At 33.4% G+C, this 19,116-nt stretch overlaps 1 protein-coding gene across 1 annotated transcript in view; it reads right to left on the reverse strand.

Annotated features, from left to right (window-relative positions):
* Positions 1 to 19,116, reverse strand: part of LOC105343809 (uncharacterized) — a 79,081-nt gene that overhangs the window by 20,046 nt on the left and 39,919 nt on the right. Inside the window, exons 18-21 of the mRNA XM_066070673.1 lie at positions 11,889 to 12,019; positions 11,576 to 11,644; positions 2,619 to 2,675; positions 2,206 to 2,321 (exon numbers count right to left, since the gene is read on the reverse strand). Of these exons, the coding sequence (XP_065926745.1) occupies positions 2,206 to 2,321; positions 2,619 to 2,675; positions 11,576 to 11,644; positions 11,889 to 12,019 (373 nt within the window). The remainder of the gene's footprint in view (positions 1 to 2,205; positions 2,322 to 2,618; positions 2,676 to 11,575; positions 11,645 to 11,888; positions 12,020 to 19,116) is intronic.

A 19,116-nucleotide genomic window follows, 5' to 3' on the forward strand; every position in this document is an offset into this window, starting at 1 on the left:
TGATATTAATATTCAGCACTGTTTTTATAAAATAAAGAATTTTTAAATTGATCATAATATCGACAGTCATTTAACTCGAAGTTGCCTTAAACGCCTTAAACTTAAACGTTAACGTTTATCGGAAATTGTTTCAGGTGATGAAACATGGATAGACTCATTGGAATTAAGCTCAGATGATAATTAATAACATAGTTGAGGCAAAAAAGGCACAACGCTCTGTTATAGCAAAACAATGCCAAAGTATAAAGACAGTATTATACGCAATTTTCTCTAATAGTAAAGCTCCCGTAGTTCAAGTTGCTATTCCAAAAAGCCAGTCAATCACCGTACATGTTAACAAAAAATATGTTCAAGAAGTTAAGTAACATTACGAAAGGAATAGACCGAAATCTGGAATTCGCATCATTCGACTTCTTCATCATTCGACACCCCAGCACATAAATCCCAGATTGTCATATCATATCCGTTCTATTACTCTCAGCGTAAGCAACACACTTGGCAACGGGTAACACAAAGAATTGTTACATGCGCGTAAACTATGTGCGTACGGTTCGTCATAGAATTCACGTCATTCTTATATAAAAGCAGTTTGGTTTTCTTTAAAATTAGGACATTCAGTGAGTAGATAGTGTGGATTCTTAATTATACAAACAGACCCCCGGACAAAATTATGGTCTAAATAGGGGGTTCAAAGTTCAATAAAAAAAAAAATAATGTAAGGGAAATAATGCTACAATTATTGATATTACTAAATGAAAATTGATATCTTCATATCCAAACATCAAGGTCAAAATGAACATGTTTCACCCCTCTATATTTATTTCAAGTCTAATTTATTACTGTGATTTATTAGGTCTATGATCGTTAAACTTTGTTAGTTTCTTTTCTTTGCAACCTCAATACATGCATATCTTTATTCAAAAGTGGGCCACAGTAACTTTTCTATCATTAAATGTCAAATAACTTAGCATAAATGTTTTAAGAACTACAATGTCATAATTTGTATTATTATACTTCTATGTTAAATACTGAAATCTGATTCATTTGGTTTAGACAAAGTTGATAATCCCGTATATTACTGCAGCCTCTAATTTTCTCACAAATCGTATATGTTCATCTACTTTATTTAGTATCATATGAGAGTTGTTGTCTGCGATTTCTATCCTGTTCAAATTACTGATATATACATTAACACCGCTAAATAACAGCAGCAAATGCAACAAAACTTCCTAAAGGGGTATCTTGATACGGACTTACAGCGAGATAATTATCCCAATTAGCAGTTGACCCCTTCACATGCAACGGTTTGTGGACACTACACAAGTATCGGAGGGTCACATGTCAAACGCCGGTGATGTTTTCCAGTGTCGAGCGAACGAGAATTAGAGTAAAAGGGTGGCATTTAGCGAGAAATTCAAAATACTGTACAATTTTCACTGTGATTGGGGTAAAAAAAAAATAATGCTACATTTTGCGTAACGCCGGTACATATCACATGTATGAATACATCAAGCATGCATGCAGTGTCATCAGTATACATGTGCATGTATATATACATGAGGCTGCCAGACAATCGTAGAAACCGATTGTGAGTGAAGCCCTTCTCCACACGCTGATTATAGCTAGGGGGTAAGTACCTGTTTTCATAAAAGTTTTTTTTTAAATGACTACTACTTACGGACATATGTTAAGATGTAGATACACTGTAGAATGGAATATAGACCAGCCTTCGGCAAACTTTTTATTTACCTTTTTTTAATGTTGATTAATTTTTAGGAATTTTTTTTTTGGCAAAGCAAAGCATGCACAAATCTGCTAGATGTTTATCTACGGTAAAATTTCCAGTTTACGGGTATTTGATACGTTTAGGCCAAAGATGATAAGATTTGTAAGTTGATGCATTTTTGATCTTAGAATATGACGTCCACAACATAGGTCTTCGCTATATTCTTTCTATCTATTGTTTTCATGTAGAAATATATGAAAACTCTTGTGATTTTTATGTCAACATTTAACATGAGTTTTATATTTAAAATGTCGAAGGAGATACAATAACTGTTGTTAAGGTTGGCGATGTGACACAATCGGCTTTCCGTTATTTCGTCACGCGTAAAATGATATTTAAGTAAAGTTTATTACTTTGTCAATGCCATTGACCAATCTCAAATTTAAACTCGCAATTATGAAAATAAGATTTTTCCTTACGTCTTGTTGAACTCATAATGAAATTTTTCTAAATTCTCAAGCATATCAGGAGCTCCAGTGTTCTCCGCTTTTATTCTGCCAAGGATGTTGCAGAGGAGATTTATCCAAATAGGACTCTAAAATATAACCGGTAAAACAAGAAGTTACACTCTTTTGCATCTAACCATAATATTTATGCCTTTGTAGAATGAGTGAAGCAAAAAAAAATATCCAAACCTTTGGGGCATAAGAAACTTTAAGTATAGAAAAAAAAAATTTTTTTAAATTCAATTAAACTTTACAAAAAAAATCTCAAATGCAGTTACATGTATTTAGAAATATTACATAAATTTAAAACACAAAATTACTTTTGTTAAATAAATCATTAAAAAACGTAATAAAAGTGGCAATAAATCGCAACATAAAATGGATACCTCATCTTTTGTTGTTTTTTGCAGACGACTTTGAAATGATGGAGTTTCAGCCAAGGTCTAAAATGTTACAAATCAAAATTCTTTGTATAACAAAAACAACATTTAAACAGATCATCGATATAGTATAATGGATTTCATTAAATAGCATCATCAAAAAGCAAATCAACAGGCAATATGTTTCAAGTATGGCGGGCTTTATTTGTTTAATATTGGCAGATGCCGGAATGCGCCGCTCACATAACTGGCGTATGACGGCGAATACGCAAATGAAATAGACTGGAGTGGTGTTAAACAAAAATGGAGGAACATGTTATTGTCAAAAATCATGATATAACTGTGTTACTGGAATTCCTCTATAAATAAAAGTAACGACAAAAAACTTTCAAAAAGGCAGCAATACAATTGCATTTCAAAGAACATAGCTGCAGGTTTGTAGTCTGGGATAAAAGACTTACGGCGCACAAAAATGCATTAGTTTTGGACTGATTACACTTAAATGTATTTCCTAATACATTCTGTATAAATATATGTACAGTGTGAATATTTACACCTTTTATATTTAATGCCAAAAATAACATTAGGTGGCAAAATTATGCATTTGTCTATATAGGGGACAACCATATAATAGATATCAGAAATTATAATTATACATGTACTTAAAATATGTGAAAACCACAATCTAAATCCTACCAAAGCCAAACTTTAATTGACCTTAGATAATCACTTTTTGTGTGAAAAGTTGAATGAAAACTATTACTATCAAATTGCTGCATGCCTATCCCTGATCAGGAAAGTTAATTCAAGTCTATCTGCTCGTGATGGAAAATAAAGTTCATGTATTATTCTCGTTAACATGCTTATTTAAAAAAAACAAAAAAAAGAGAACATGGTATGTCACAATGTATTTTTTACTAAATTATTCAGTTAATCGGTCGAAGGGTGTTGCAATCTCTTGTCCTAACTTCTTAAAAGTCACTCGACTGCAAAATCATGAACATGTACTGAATAACATCTCTTTTAAATATGCTGTACAATTACCAGATTTAAACAGAAATATTCGACTTATTCGAATACAAATACGATGTTTATGAAGATCAGTTTTTTTTTATATCATCGGTTTAGTTTTTTTAACACTTAAAACGCCATTTTTAGTTTTAATCCGGTAAAAATTAAGGTGAATAAACGTTTCATATTTATTCATTAGTGACCGTCGCTGTATCCTGTGTTATCGTCTGGATTATACGTGTAAATGTCAAATTAACGTTGAAACCAATTAAGCAAGATTGTTAGAAAAGAAAGTATAAAATAAAATAAAAATATACATATAATGGAAACAAAAAACAAATAGTTTCTTGAATCTACAGGAAAAAACCCACAATTTACAGTACCGGTGTTGTATAGTAGTTTTCCCCCATAGAAGCTTCCCCCCCCCCCCCCGGAAAACCTAATATATAGTAACTAGGAATGTCAAATCGGTCAATTTTTAGTACTCTGTTACTCGGACGTTTTTCCGATCGAGTACCCAGGTACTCGGTAAAAGTGTAAATAAATATGAACAAGTACATTGATAACTGTAAAACCTTGGTCACTTTTGTACAAATAAAACAACATGATCTAATGGGAGGTTTCCCCCGTAAGTGTGTTTCTGTTTACTTCGCACAGCTGACATTTTACGTTTTTTGAATCTTCATTTCTTTTAAAATATTTCCAGACCTTTGAAGTCGGTGGCGGCATTTAAGGTCTGTTCAATTTCTCTACTGTGTGCTATCTAATTTATATAATAGACTATATAAACGATTTTCAGTGAAAACAAATCATTAAAGTAAGCGAAAAATAAGGGCAGAAGACAGCCAAAGGTGAGAAAAGCTAGGTAAAAGGTGCTTGGTCACGATAATTACTACATAAACACTGCCACAGGCGATAACGGTCATTTAGCATATTCAGAGGCGTAAGCAATCCTGATTTCTGTATGTACAAGTGCAATGGACATTTTAAGTTTTAAAACCGATGTTTTAATGCATTATTAAATAAACTTAGAAATATTAAAAAATATACATTCGAGTAACCGAGTACCGATTTTAGTATTCGATACTCGGACGTTCGATCGAGTACCCGGTTAACCGGGTACTCGTTGACATCCATAATAGTAACCTTTTCCCCCGGGGGGGGGGGGGGGAAGCTTCTATATAGTAGCTTTTCCCGCATAGTAGGGTTTCTCCCTCACGTTTTTGGTTCGCATTAAATAAAAAAATATTTATGGAAATCCAGTAAGAATTAAAATCAATGTTTCTACACTCCCATGTTGCATATATCTGCACTCATCTGTACAGGTTAAGTTTCGTCTTGCCGATTTATTATTTTTATAGACAATGCTGAAAATTGAACATGTGTGTAATGGAATCACACATAGAACTTTATTTAGGTAAATCAGTTAATAAAGTACTTGGTTTTACAAGATATACAGTCATATGCATAATTCTCCGTTCTGAAATTGTAAATGAAAATGTTTTAAGATTTTTTTGATAAATATATCAGCCTGTCTGTCTGTTTGTGCAAATTTTATCCAGGCTAAACATCTGTTTTAGAGAAATTTTGTTTCCGATATTTCAGAGCCCGATGATTAAAATCCTATTATAATGATTATTAATAGTGCATATTCTTTAGGGTCCAATATCTCATAAACTAGAGATGACCATATCACCATACAGGTTTGTTCACAGTGGCAGTATTTCACCACTTGTAGATGACTCTGAAAATTTCAGCCCTCACGATAGGGGCCCTCGATGTCTCAGGACCCGATGTTTAAACCCCATTACATGTATAATGATTGAATAGTGTTCTATAAGTAGGGACCCGAATCTCAAATTCTAAAGATGACCACGTATTTTCACAGTGGTAGTAGATGATACTGAAAGGTAGGGGCCTTTGTTGTTTCCGAGCCCGGTCATTTAAAAGTAAAAACGTCGTTTAAAAATACACACTCACTCAAATATTTCTTCATCAAAATGGTTAAAAATTACGTTGAATTCTGTACTTCTTTTTAAATTCACTAACAAAATTTTTTCAAAAGGTTCGCGGGTAAAATCATTATTCTTCAAAACATTTAATCAATTCATAAGATGACTAATGATATAGGAAATAACTAGATAAATAAATCAATAAAATTTTATTCATAAAAGTAGCAACTGAAAAATAAAAATGAATAACCAACCTAAGAGCATTTGATATACGACTTTTTTAACTTGTTAATTGATTAGAAGAACAAGCTTATATTTAAGAAATAAGTCAGCTCATCACAAAAGATGTGTAAGGTTTTTTTTGTTTTGTTTTTTATTTTTTAAATACCCTTGTTTTATTGTTCGAAGAAATAATATGGTACACAGGTAAATCTTTATTGCAAAAATATAAAATAAATAGTGGAAGATGTTTTATAGGTAAGTGAATCGTATATATTGTTTTATATGGCATAGTTTTCAAAATTGTAGAATTATAAATCACGTTGCAAACAAAAGAGCAGAAAAAATTAGCAATTAGTGAATGGTAATATATACATAAAGGTTAGTTCGGCTACATTTCACATTTTCCAAAGTAACCAGCAAAAAGATACCGACTTTGTTCTGGTTGTGAAGCCATTTCATTTTTTTTAATATTTACATCATAAAACCTCGCGTGTCTTAAAAAATGTGTTTAAAAATAAGAATATGAATATGCGTTACTTTAAAACAAAATTGTAAATACTAACTTTAAACATGCTTTTAATATATAATCAATTATAATACCCTTTACCCATGATTTAGACCCCATTAATCAATGTAAAACATTTCAGTTTCTCATCATATCATTTAATCCTGTCTTTCGTTTGATATTTAGAAGAATAAAAACATGATTGTATTTAAGACTGTCCATTCATACGGTATTAATTTAAATTGATAGCCTTTTTGACGAAGGGAGTAAAACATTTCCATCTCTTATTCCTTTCCTCTACAAAATTAAGTCAAGATTGGTCAGTTAGTTTCCTGGGAGGAGCTTATACATATATGGTAATACATGGGAAAATTAAATTTCCAAACCGGCGTATTTTCACTTAAATCATTGTCGGAACCCACTGGTTTTCTATCCGTTACACTGCTTTTAAACAAGAGGCCCATGGGCCACATCGCTCACCTGAGGAACAAAAGGTATGATAAAGTCAGCTTAATGGAGTCATAATACAAACAATCTGGACAATGTACAATAATACATGTAGATCCTGTATAAATAAAATCCATTTTCCCCCTGGATATTCTTATGTTTATAATCATAAGTCCCTTTTCTAACAGGATGATTGCCAATATTTACAAAAGCAGACCGCTCCTGCACATATATAGGGACTCAACGTTACGCAGGCAGGGATGACCGCACACCTACGTAACTCAACAGGTACCAACTTTAACGCAAGCAGGGAGTGCCGCACACTGCGCTAGAAAGGCCAGAACACCAGCAGGGATGACCACACACTAGTGCTCCGCTGCAACCACCACCATTACTAGCAGGGATGACCACACTCTTGTATTAATGCGATACAGGGCAGGAATTACCGCATACTCTGTATCATAGGTTAGAAAACACGAATTTAGATAGAGCAGGGATGTCCATACACTCAATCTATCCCAACCTGTTCAAGTTTAACCCCAAACAGTCGCCCAAAGTAACACAATAGACACTGTCCCTATATATGTGCCGGCCTAAAATAATTCATAGTATCTAAAAATTGGAAATCAAAAATAAACAAACTAATCCGTCCTAACCCAAAAATACTTATGCAGAACAACTTATATACATTGAATATTTATTATTGTAAAAAAATAATCATCACAATAATTGGATAACAGTGGATGTATTAATTAAAATAATCAAGAATCAATAAATCAAGGGCAATAACTCAATACAGTAATGCAAAAAGATTCTAATAAAATAATAGCTGCCTGCTTCAATTTTATAGTCATATCACATGTTGAGTATTGCAGTTCTCAAAATGACCCTTTACAATTGTTTATATATGGGATATTTAGCTACATCAAACTCTGAACCTTCTTGTGAGGCCAAAGAATTGTCCTGGAGCTAAAGTCTTAACAATTACAAAGAATCATCTTGCTGATTAGTTTCTGAGAAGAAGATTCTTAAAGATTTACTCTATATATTCCTATGTAAAACTTTAACACCCCCCCCCCCCCAATGTGGCCTCACCCTACCCCCATGGATCATGATTTTCGCAACTTTGAATCTACACTACCTGAGGATACTTCCACACAAGTTTCAGCTTTCCTGGCTTATTAGTTTCTGAGGAGAAGATTTTTAAATATTAACTCTATATATTCCTATGTAAAACTTCGACCCCCCCCCCCCCCCATCGTGCCCCACCCTACCCCCAGGGATCATGATTTTCACAACTTTGAATCTACACTGCCTGAGGATGCTTCCACACAAAGAAATGAGCGCACAAGATTCACCCCTGCGAATGTGTTCGGGATGTTTTCTTTATCGTTGCTAAGTATGTAATAAATCCAGAGGTGCTCGAATGAAAGTTCACGAGACTTCACAGAGATTTGTTCGAGCAGAAGTATAAGTGTTTGGATAATATTCTCAAAATACGTAAGTACTGGTCGTTATTATAACATATCCTACATGGATATATGTTAAAACGTGAAAACCTTTTCAGATGTATGTCTTATTTCACCATCTAGCGCTTATTTACATTAAACGATAACATTCAGAACAGAGTTATCGTTCGTGTACAGCCACGTGTAGAGTGGTTGACAATATAAACATTGGGTTGCTTAAAAAAATCAAAGCCATGTTTGATGCTTGTGGTGTGCAATACCATGTTTTTAGAAAAATAATGGGTGTCTGTTTTGCATAAAAACTAAGTATATTGAGCCATTTTCAAGGGACGTTCTGCATAAAATAGTATAGTGTGTTTCACTATTGATGCTATTACTAGGTCAGGCGCGGATCGAAAATTAATCCTCAGGGGGGATCTCTACAAGCATGTTAATTGTTGCAACATCAGACAAAAACTATTTTTTGTATTGTCGCATTTATTTCTAGAACACATTTTATCCAACATAATGAAGATAAAGTTTAAAATTAATAAACCTCTAGATTTTATATTTGCTTACAAGTACATGTAACTATTTTCTATGAAATAGACTATAAACACGAGGCATGATTTTTACTGCGAAACTGTAGGGTCAAATAAAATCACGTGGTCTAAAATTTAAATGACAATAACATTCGCAGGGGTGAGATTGTAAGTTTGCAGGAATCCTCGACACGAATCAATTGGGATTTAAATGTCTATAACCTCGAAAGGCTATGTACAGGTTTCAACAAAAACATATTATGTTGAGAGTCGAAGTACATGGCTATTCCGGTTATTAAAAAACTCACAAAGCTTTCAAAAAATGGCAATGAGTGGTAAACCGATAACTAGTTGGAAATGTTAATGAAAAAATATTTTAATGAAGTTATATTGTGTTATCCTAAAAAACTAGTAATAAGAAAAGAATTTTTATAGTGTTCATACAGCAGATCTAGAAATCAATAACAACAAATTAAAATATACCGGTATATTATAATTCAACATCATGTTATAATAACATACATTTAAAACAAAAAAGTTTTACTTTATTTAAAAAGACCTCTAGTTGGATTTGAACCCAAAACACTGAATGTATGTATTCACTAAATCCAGGACGAAACCACTGAGCCACGGAGACTTGTCAAAATAATTATGCTCTATAAAGTACTGTTTGAAACAACACTGTCATATCAATGGACTTTGTTTTTTATCCTTCAAAAAATAATTTGAAAAGTACATAATTAGTCATATCTGGGTCATCTCTCAATCTTTTTTTAAAAAGCGACATTTTTAATGTTGAAATATGTTACCTTTACACGTTTCAAATTTGTGGAGAGAAGACCCAGAGACAACAAAATCATTTAAAAACAGTTGTAAATAAGTAGGATTTTGCATGAATTGCATCGTGTTGCTATATTTAGACCCATATTATAATAAAACCTTTTGCATTTCAAATATTTTTCCACTCATTCCACATCCAACAGAAACCAAATAATGGTTATAATTCGAAAAATATTCAAAATTAATTGATGAAATTTTCACTCTCCTTGTGCGCCCAGATTCCTGCCGAATCTACATCTTAAGCGCCCACATTCTTTCAGCTTTCCTGGCTGATTAGTTTCTGAGAAGAAGATTTTTAAAGATTTTCTCTATATATTCCTATGTAAAACTTTAACACCCCCCCCCCCGAATGTGGCCTCACCCTACCCCCAGGGATCATGATTTTCACAACTTTGAATCTACACTACCTGAGGATGCTTCCACACATGTTTCAGCTTTCCTGGCTGATTAGTTTCTGAGAAGAAGATTTTTAAAGATTTACTCTATATTTTCCTATGCAAAACTTCGACCCCCTATTGTGGCCCCACCCTACCCCCGGGGGTCATGATTTTCACAACTTTGAATCTACACTACCCGAGGATGCTTTCACACAAGTGTCAGCTTTCCTGGCTTATTAGTTTCTGAGGAGAAGATTTTTAAATATTTACTCTATATATTCCCATGTAAAACTTCGACCCCCCATTGTGGCCCCACCCTACACCCGGGGGTCATGATTTTTACAACTATGAATCTACACTACCTGATGATGCTTTCACACAAGTGTTAGCTTTCCTGGCTGATTAGTTTCTGAGAAGAAGATTTTTAAAGATTTACTCTATATATTCCTTTGTCAAACTTCGACCCCCCATTATGGCCCCACCCTACCCCCGGGGATCATGATTTTCACAATTTTGAATCTACACTACCTGAGGATGCTTCCACACAAGTGTCAGCTTTCCTGGCCGGTTAGTTTCTGAGAAGAAGATTTTTAAAGATATACTCTATATATTCCTTTGTAAAACTTCGACCCCCCACTGTGGCCCAACCCTACCCCCGGGGGTCATGATTTTCACAATTGAGTATCTACACTTCCTGAGGATGCTTCGACACAAGTTTCAGCGTTCCTGGTCTTATGGTTCATGAGAAGAAGATTTTTGAAAATTTCTCGAAAATTTTCATAAATTCCTAATTATCTCCCTTTGCAAAAGGGCGTGGTCCCTAATTTTCACAAATTTGAATCCCCTAAGGCTTAGGATGCTTTCTGCCAAGTTTGGTTGAAATTGGCCCAGTGGTTTTTGAGAAGATGTTGAAAATGTGAAAAGTTTACAGACGGACAGACGGACAGACAGACAGACAGACTGACGGACGACAGACAAAATGTGATCAGAATAGCTCACTTGAGCTTTCAGCTCAGGTGAGCTAAAAACCCGTTGGTTCCGACGATGCACACAAATGTGTTCTCACGTGTTCAAAACCTCGAAGTCAAAACTGTAAATGAACATCAATTAGATGAAAAAGATTCGAGGTATTCCGAAATCCGTGTAAAAGGTGTTCCAAAAAGGTGAAATTAAATGATGATGACTCAGGAATGTTATGAAGGTGCGTGCCTTTGTTCATATCAGGGGTGAAAAAAATGTATTTTATTCTATGTATCAATAAACGTCATATTTATCCTTTATTATGAAAATTAATATCATTTCAGTTATTGCAAATTATTGCCCCGAATGGTCCGCCATAAACATGACCGGAATGTAAAAAAAGGGAAAATCCACTATGTAGTAAGTTTTCCGTAGGGGTAATCTGGCTATAAAAAGGGGGACAACCCACTATATAGTCAGCTTTACGTGAGGGAAAACTGCTATATAGTCATTTTTATTTTTCCGGGGGGGGGGGGGGACTGCTATATAGCCATTTTTCCGGGGGGAAGGATGGCTAGGGAGAAAAGCCACTATATAACACCGGCATAAAAAACGTGTCTTCCTTTCAAAATTTATCTTGAATTTAAAGATTTGCTTACCTGAAGAATTGTATTTCTATAACATGACAGTCCAACGTTCCTTAATCCAAAAGTCTTGTGAATTCTCTGCTAGAAGAAAAAAAACACTGTGCTTTGATGTATTTTGATCAATTCCATGTAATGATTTTACTTTTAATTGCACAAAAGGATTATAACTTGGCGAACACTTTCTTTATCCTTAAATATGTGTGCATGTATATTAACGCTCTAAGAAGTGATATTTATCGGCAAGTGAAATACTTATCACAGTACATCTCAATTCAATGAACTTGTGAATTAATTACACTGGAGAACATAAATATACTTATAATACCATCTTTGTCTTATCTGTTTTTTCTTCGGTTTCACATTTTCTTTTAGTTGATGCAGCATCTGGCTTTGTTAATGTCTGTTCGTTTTGTGCAGCAGCTTCAGGTTTTTCCAAAGTTAACGAAAGTTGATTAACTGAAAAAATAAAATTAAGCGATAAAATTTTGTTCATCTTATCAACTCAATGAAATGGGTGTTAGAGTCTACTTACAATGTATATGTTTTATTTCCTCTGCTAAAATAATTCTTAACAAGAGGCCCAGGGGCCACATCGCTCACCTGAGCAACAATTGCCTTAATTCTGATCAAATTAGCATTACAGTATCAAAATACCTTGACAAATAAGATACAGTAGATCTTGCTAAAAAAAATTAAAAATCTGCCAATTTTTATCCACCTCTTTTTTTTTGGTAAATACCAAGCCCCTTTTGTTGTTGTACCTGTAAGAAGATTTTTCTCTATTCCTTATATCCCCCTCCCCCATTTCGTGGCCCCACTTTTCTCTAGGGAATCATGGTTTCATCAAACTTAAATCTGCATAACATGTGCTTTCACACTAAGTTCTGAGTTTTGGACCAAAAACTTTCCCAGAATATTTTTAAAGATTTTCTCTATATATTCCTATGTAAAAATTCAAACCGCCATCACGGCCCCGCCCTACAACTAGGGACTGTGATTTTGAAAACTTGAATTTACACTACCCGAGGATGACTCTACACAAGTTTAAGCTTTTCTGGCCAAATAGTCTTTAAAAAGAAGATTTTTAAAGATTTTCTCTATATATTTCTGTATAAAAATGTATCCCCCAATTGTGGCCACACCCTATCCCCGGGGACTATGATTTGAACAAACTTGAATCTACGCTATCTGAGGATACTTCCACTTAAATTTGAGCATTTCTGGCCTAATAGTTTTTGAGAAGAAGATTTTTAAAGATTTTCTCTATATATTCCTATTTAAAACATGTAAGACTATGATTTGAACAAACTTGAATCTACGCTATCTGAGGATGCTTCCACTCAAATTTGAGGTTTCCTGGCCTAATAGTTTTTGAGAAGAAGATTATTTCTATATATTCCTATGTAAAACTTGATCCCCCCATTGTGACCCCGACCTACCCCCAGGGACTATGATTTGAACAAACTTGAATCTACACTACCTGAAGATGCTTCCATTTTAATTTGAGCTTTTCTGGCCTGATAGTTTTTGAGAAGAACACTGGATGAAAAATCAAGTTTCAGCAAAACTGAAACTATATGGAAACCTTGCTGAAACTTGAAGTTGAAGTTTCATGTATAGTTTCCGCAATGCGGAAACCATTATATCGATTCAGCAAGTATCCGTTAGGTTTCAGTCAGCAGAAACTTTAGTCTAAGATTCCTGATGGTTTCCGCAATGCGGAAACTAAATTTGAATCGTGTGAATAGTTGTGTAAATTATTATGGAAATATCAATCAGTTTCAGAACATTTCCGCTAGGTTTCAGTATGCTGAAACTTTAAGTTAAGATTCCAAATGGTTTACGCATTGCTGAAACTATTACTAAAATTGATTTGAGTTTAAAAGTGATATCATTTATTTTCAACAGGTTTAAGTTTAATTCTAGCCTAATGATAATGAATCCGTACATACTAAAATGTATAGTAAGGTTTCAGCGTGACTGAAACTATATGTATACATGTAACTATCTTCAAATATGGCAAATAAGGCGATTAAGAACCTTACTAAGTAATTAATTGAATTTGAAAAGAAAAACTGATGTCTCATCTTGTTTAATGCATATGATGAAATCATTAATCTTAGGTACTCGGGCACGTGTATACATGTGTATACATTCTTGGTCCAGGTGACCTCCTCTGTGATTTTCCTGTATATTCTGTGTGGATTGCAGGGTTTTTTCTGTCAGGAGTGAACAAAAGACTGTTACATAACATATACACAGTACGAAGCGTGAGTTTATAACTGGAGCCCGGCGGGATTTTTTTTTCAATTTGTGTGTACCTGAGTTAGTAAAACTGATAAGTAAATTATAATTATTTAGTAAAATAAATTAATATACCTATTTTGTAAGACTCCTTCTTAAATCATTTAGTTATCATTTGAATGAACCTTGAGGTACAGTAACTAATTAAGCAAACAAATTAAGGTAAAGTCGTTGTAAATTTTTACAAATCGTACCAAATATTCGTACAACCTGAAGTTTAGAGCTAATTCATTTCTTTTTTAATACCACGCCAACACATGTACACAGGAATTTGTTTTAAAAAAATTCTACAGTTGATAATAACAGTAAAACCCACTTGGAGTTTGAGTCTAATATGATAATTGTTTAATTATTTACATGCATTTCAGACTTTACTGCATGTATGACTGTATCATGATTCACTGGCGTCGGAAGCAAATTGAAAGTGGGGGGGGGGGGGCTAGACTAATCCTCAGAAATATTGAGGAAAAACCCTAATTCCCAAAATCCTAATCCGTGGGGGGGGGGGGGGGGTATACCTATACTATATACTTCCGAAAATAAATTTCCCTACCCAATTTTTTTCCCCTAAAATCATGAAATTCCTAATCCGTGTCGGGGGGGGGGGGGGAGGGGGGGGGGCTAGTATGCCTATTACTCCAACTTCTCAATCTTGCAAGGTAAATTTAGGAACAATTACATTTCCGGCGAGAAAAAGTGGGGGGGGGGGGCTCTTTATGCCTATTGGTTAAGTCTAACTTTGCACTAAGCCCCCTTAACCCCCCCCCCCTCCGGTTCGACGCCTATGTTATTCGTGCATTTCTATACTTTGTATTTACTTTCTGTACTGTAAACTCAGATATTGATACATGTTTATGAAACATGCACATGTTTGTGTTATAAGATATAATAAGCATTATTTATAATTTTACTGAAGTTATACGTTATATTACAAAATCAGTTTCAAATCCAGCACTAGCCATGTGGTGCACGTGATTTTAATCCCATTTTTAAAATTTGATTATACATTCGTATACATTTGATGTAGAAAGTATACCAAATAATTAAAATCATATTTTGTTTATATATCAGTCCGACGTGTACATCTTACTTCCCGGCTTGTTTAACGCGTTTGTATTTTAATTTCATAAGTATTCTTAACGTACTGTTCATCGCATGACCAATCAGTGCACATGTGTAACTGTAAAATAATTGCCATCAATTCATCGTAGTTGTAAATTCATCGTACGGGTGAACGCTGTTAACCGGACCCCGTTAATTGATCGGCATCTAATTATATTTGTGATTTCTGTGTGTTCATGCAGAACCTGCTCTGTGATGAACATAATATTTTCACACCTCTATATTTTGAATAAGAATATGACCGTGCTTAGAATCGCGGTGAAAATTGGACAAGTCAAAACTAACTTGTCAGTAAACTATATATGGCTCTATCATATTTAGTTTGGCAAAATCATCAGTAGATGTAAATAAAATATAGTTAAAGACAAAATCTGATACATACGTCTCATTAAAACTTGTTTAATTTCATTAGACATTTGTAAACAAACGGTCGGCCATTTTTTTTTTTTTTTTTTTTTTGGTTAATCACGTGTTACAAATACAATTGTAACAAACACACGCCAATACTTTGTCGTATTTAACCAGGAAATACTGACTCAGACTATTTAAAATAAATATACATGTAAAAAGTATACTATTCGGTAAAAAATGATAATTTTGATTAAACATCATTCATTTTAAACTATCCCAAGATGCACTTTTCCAAGATTTAGCGGGTTCTGATTGGTCAGTATTGGCGCACTTTATGATTCCGAGCGAAGGTTAAAATGGACAAGAAGGTGCTGTTGTAAAATGGAGAATTGAGAAGCATTATATATAATAGCCTCTATAACAAGGAGATAATGCAGGAACGAAGAACTCATGTCAAGGTAACTTAATTCACAATATAGATACTCCCAATAACATTTTCAAGGCTCTAATTTATCTCTCATTTGTAAACGAGATCTCGCGCCATCAAATCAAGATGGCGTCATTTTTTCAAACTTGGTTCGGAGTTTTAATTTTTATTACCGTATCTCTTTTAAACATACGTTTTGACCAAGTTAACCATTAACCAACTTTATATGCATGATAATCAAGATTATCCAGGGTATACACATATATAATTATATAAACGTCCCTAATATATGAATGCTTGGTTGGTAAACAAGACGAACAATGAATCTTTCGCACATTATACAATTTACAAACTCTAAATGTAACGAAACAAATTTATTAATAAAATCCGGAAAATGAAATTTTTCACGTTTTTCTTTTTCAGCATTGACAGCATACAAAGTCAATGTTTCCGGTGATTAGTTGCATCCTCTGTACGGTGATTCGGGTGAATGTTTTGACCAGCTGGACGATGTGAACGCAAGGTATTGCTTTGAAATTGATTATTTTCACCATTAACTTATACATGTGTTGGATGTTTATAATTTACTGTAGTAATTTTTGGGAAATCCAGGTCTAAGTTCTTGAAAAGGAGGTTGATGATGGGGGGGGGGGGGGGGGTAAAACACACTTATTGTTGATAAGTTTTTCCATTGTTCAACAAACAATAATTGAATCAAAATGAAAATAACATAGCTTCAAACATAAAATGAAACATTTTAGACCAGATACTACTGTAGTCATTATATGACATAGTTTAAACAGCAACTGGCAACTGCATAGTAGCTTCTGTATTCAGAATTTTATTCAGAATGCTTTTATTACATGTTAGGCTGAATGACTTATGTTTATTGTTTAAAAATCTAAATGAAACTTTATTATTCATGTTTAAGATAAATAGAACACATAAAGTACAGCCCAGTGAAACGAACAAGTTCATCGCAAGAAAAAGAATTTTAATGCTACCACTGTCCAGAACTACTAAGTCTGCTGAAACCATGACATGCGCGGATCTAGAGGGGGGGTCGGGGGGGTCCCGACCCCCCCTGGAAAATGAAAATTTATTAAATTTACATAGTAAAATTATCGCGAAAATATGCCTCGGACCCCCCCTGGCAAACACAATTATCCTTCGGACCCCCCCTGGAAAAATTTTCTGGATCCGCGCATGCATGATGTGATCATATGAGTGCTTCGCCGGTCTTGACAATGCTCGAAAGTCCCCCAAAAAGGCCTATTTCTATAAACTACGACTCGGGTTACATCAACAACAGCCAAGGACACTCCTTATTGATTCGAATGGACACATCTCTACGACCCGACTAAACCTCTGCAGAACAAGACTTTTTAACTGTAAAGTATTCTCATTTCAAAAAACCTATAAACTATAAAAGTACTTTTTTTATATGATCAAATACCAGTATATTACAATGTCTGTCTGTAAGCTAGAATCTTAGAAAATCACATGGTTTTGACTTATTAAATGATTGATTAGACTTTGCAGATATTAACTTTCATTTTCTTAAATAATTTGTTATATTTGCAAATATTGAATAAAATATTAGACTCCATGTAACATATATCCTCACACCTCCAAGTTGATAAGTGTTAACTACTTTTTTTTTTCATTTTCTTTGTTTAAACATTTATTGATAACTTAGTTTTTATTTGCAGCAATATATGAAAAATTAAGAAACCAATCTTAAATGTAAAAACACTGCATTAGGAGATGAATGCATGGGTCATAGAAATGATAAAATACACCAAACAATATTCAATTATGTCGTATATGAAAATATATAAAGACAACATATTACCGATGTATTACAATTTTTATTTAACAAAATTACTTATTAAACTATAAAAGTACTTTTTTTATATGATCAAATACCAGTATATTACAATGTCTGTCTGTAAGCTAGAATCTTAGAAAATCACATGGTTTTGACTTATTAAATGATTGATTAGACCTTGCAGATATTAACTTTCATTTTCTTAAATAATTTGTTATATTTGCAAATATTGAATAAAATATTAGACTCCATGTAACATATATCCTCACACCTCCAAGTTGATAAGTGTTAACTACTTTTTTTTTTCATTTTCTTTGTTTAAACATTTATTGATAACTTAGTTTTTATTTGCAGCAATATATGAAAAATTAAGAAACCAATCTTAAATGTAAAAACACTGCATTAGGAGATGAATGCATGGGTCATAGAAATGATAAAATACACCAAACAATATTCAATTATGTCGTATATGAAAATATATAAAGACAACATATACCCGATGTATTACAATTTTTATATAACAAAATTACTTGGATGGAAAGTTGTTTCCATGTGGGTTTTATTTTAATCTGTATTGTGTAACTAATATATAATTGGAATTAGCTTTTATATCATAAGTAAAATGCTGGTATTGATGAGAATTGTAAGGTGAATGATCTGTGTGATACTTTGTATTTTATACATTTATGCTACATGTAGTAATACTTGTCATATATAAACAATGTATATTTTACTTCATGTCTTGGATTTAAAAATATTAATGTAGGTAAAGTAGTGAAATGTAGGAAGGTAAACCGTGTGTAAAGAAGAATATTCATCAGGAATGAAGTGTGTTGCAATCAGCATAATTAATTAAATGTGTACATCATATTTTTGCACATGATTTGACAGACTGCTCCATTGCTAGCTTTTTATTGGCCAACAAGCTTTTCATATCTCCCTCTGGGTCATCTATTAAATACTGACAGGCTTATGATATTAAAATCTGATCAGTTGGTACATCATGGGTGGAAATGAAAAGTTCACTTTGGACTTAATGGATTATCAAAAAAATGATATCAAATCCTGTTCTATTGTAAAACATTAGATTATATTACTAACAAAGAAAAGGTTTATCCCAACTTGTAAGTGGGTCACTTTGACCTCATTTTGGAATTTATTGACATATTCAAATCAAATCTGGGTCATACCTCTATAGTCAACTACTATCTTGTAGTGTATTTTTTTTTTTAAAGATGGATACTTTAGACTTTTCAAAAATATTTTATGGTGTACATATTCATTGTAGTTCAAAACAAATTGAGACAAGTGTATCATGTTCATGTAACAGTGAAGTTTTCTTTGTTTATTCATGTACGTGCAGTTATTTTGTAAATTGCATTCATATTTTTAAAAAAGTAAGATCTATGTTGCATTTTTAAAGGGAGATTTGATAGGCATTTAATCGAGATGAAAAAACATACAAAAGTAAAGATTTCTATGGGAGGTTTTTTTCTTGTGCAATTTTATCATTTTTTA

The sequence above is a fragment of the Magallana gigas genome, chromosome 9 (genome assembly GCF_963853765.1).
Source record: "Magallana gigas chromosome 9, xbMagGiga1.1, whole genome shotgun sequence".
NCBI lineage: Eukaryota > Metazoa > Mollusca > Bivalvia > Ostreida > Ostreidae > Magallana > Magallana gigas.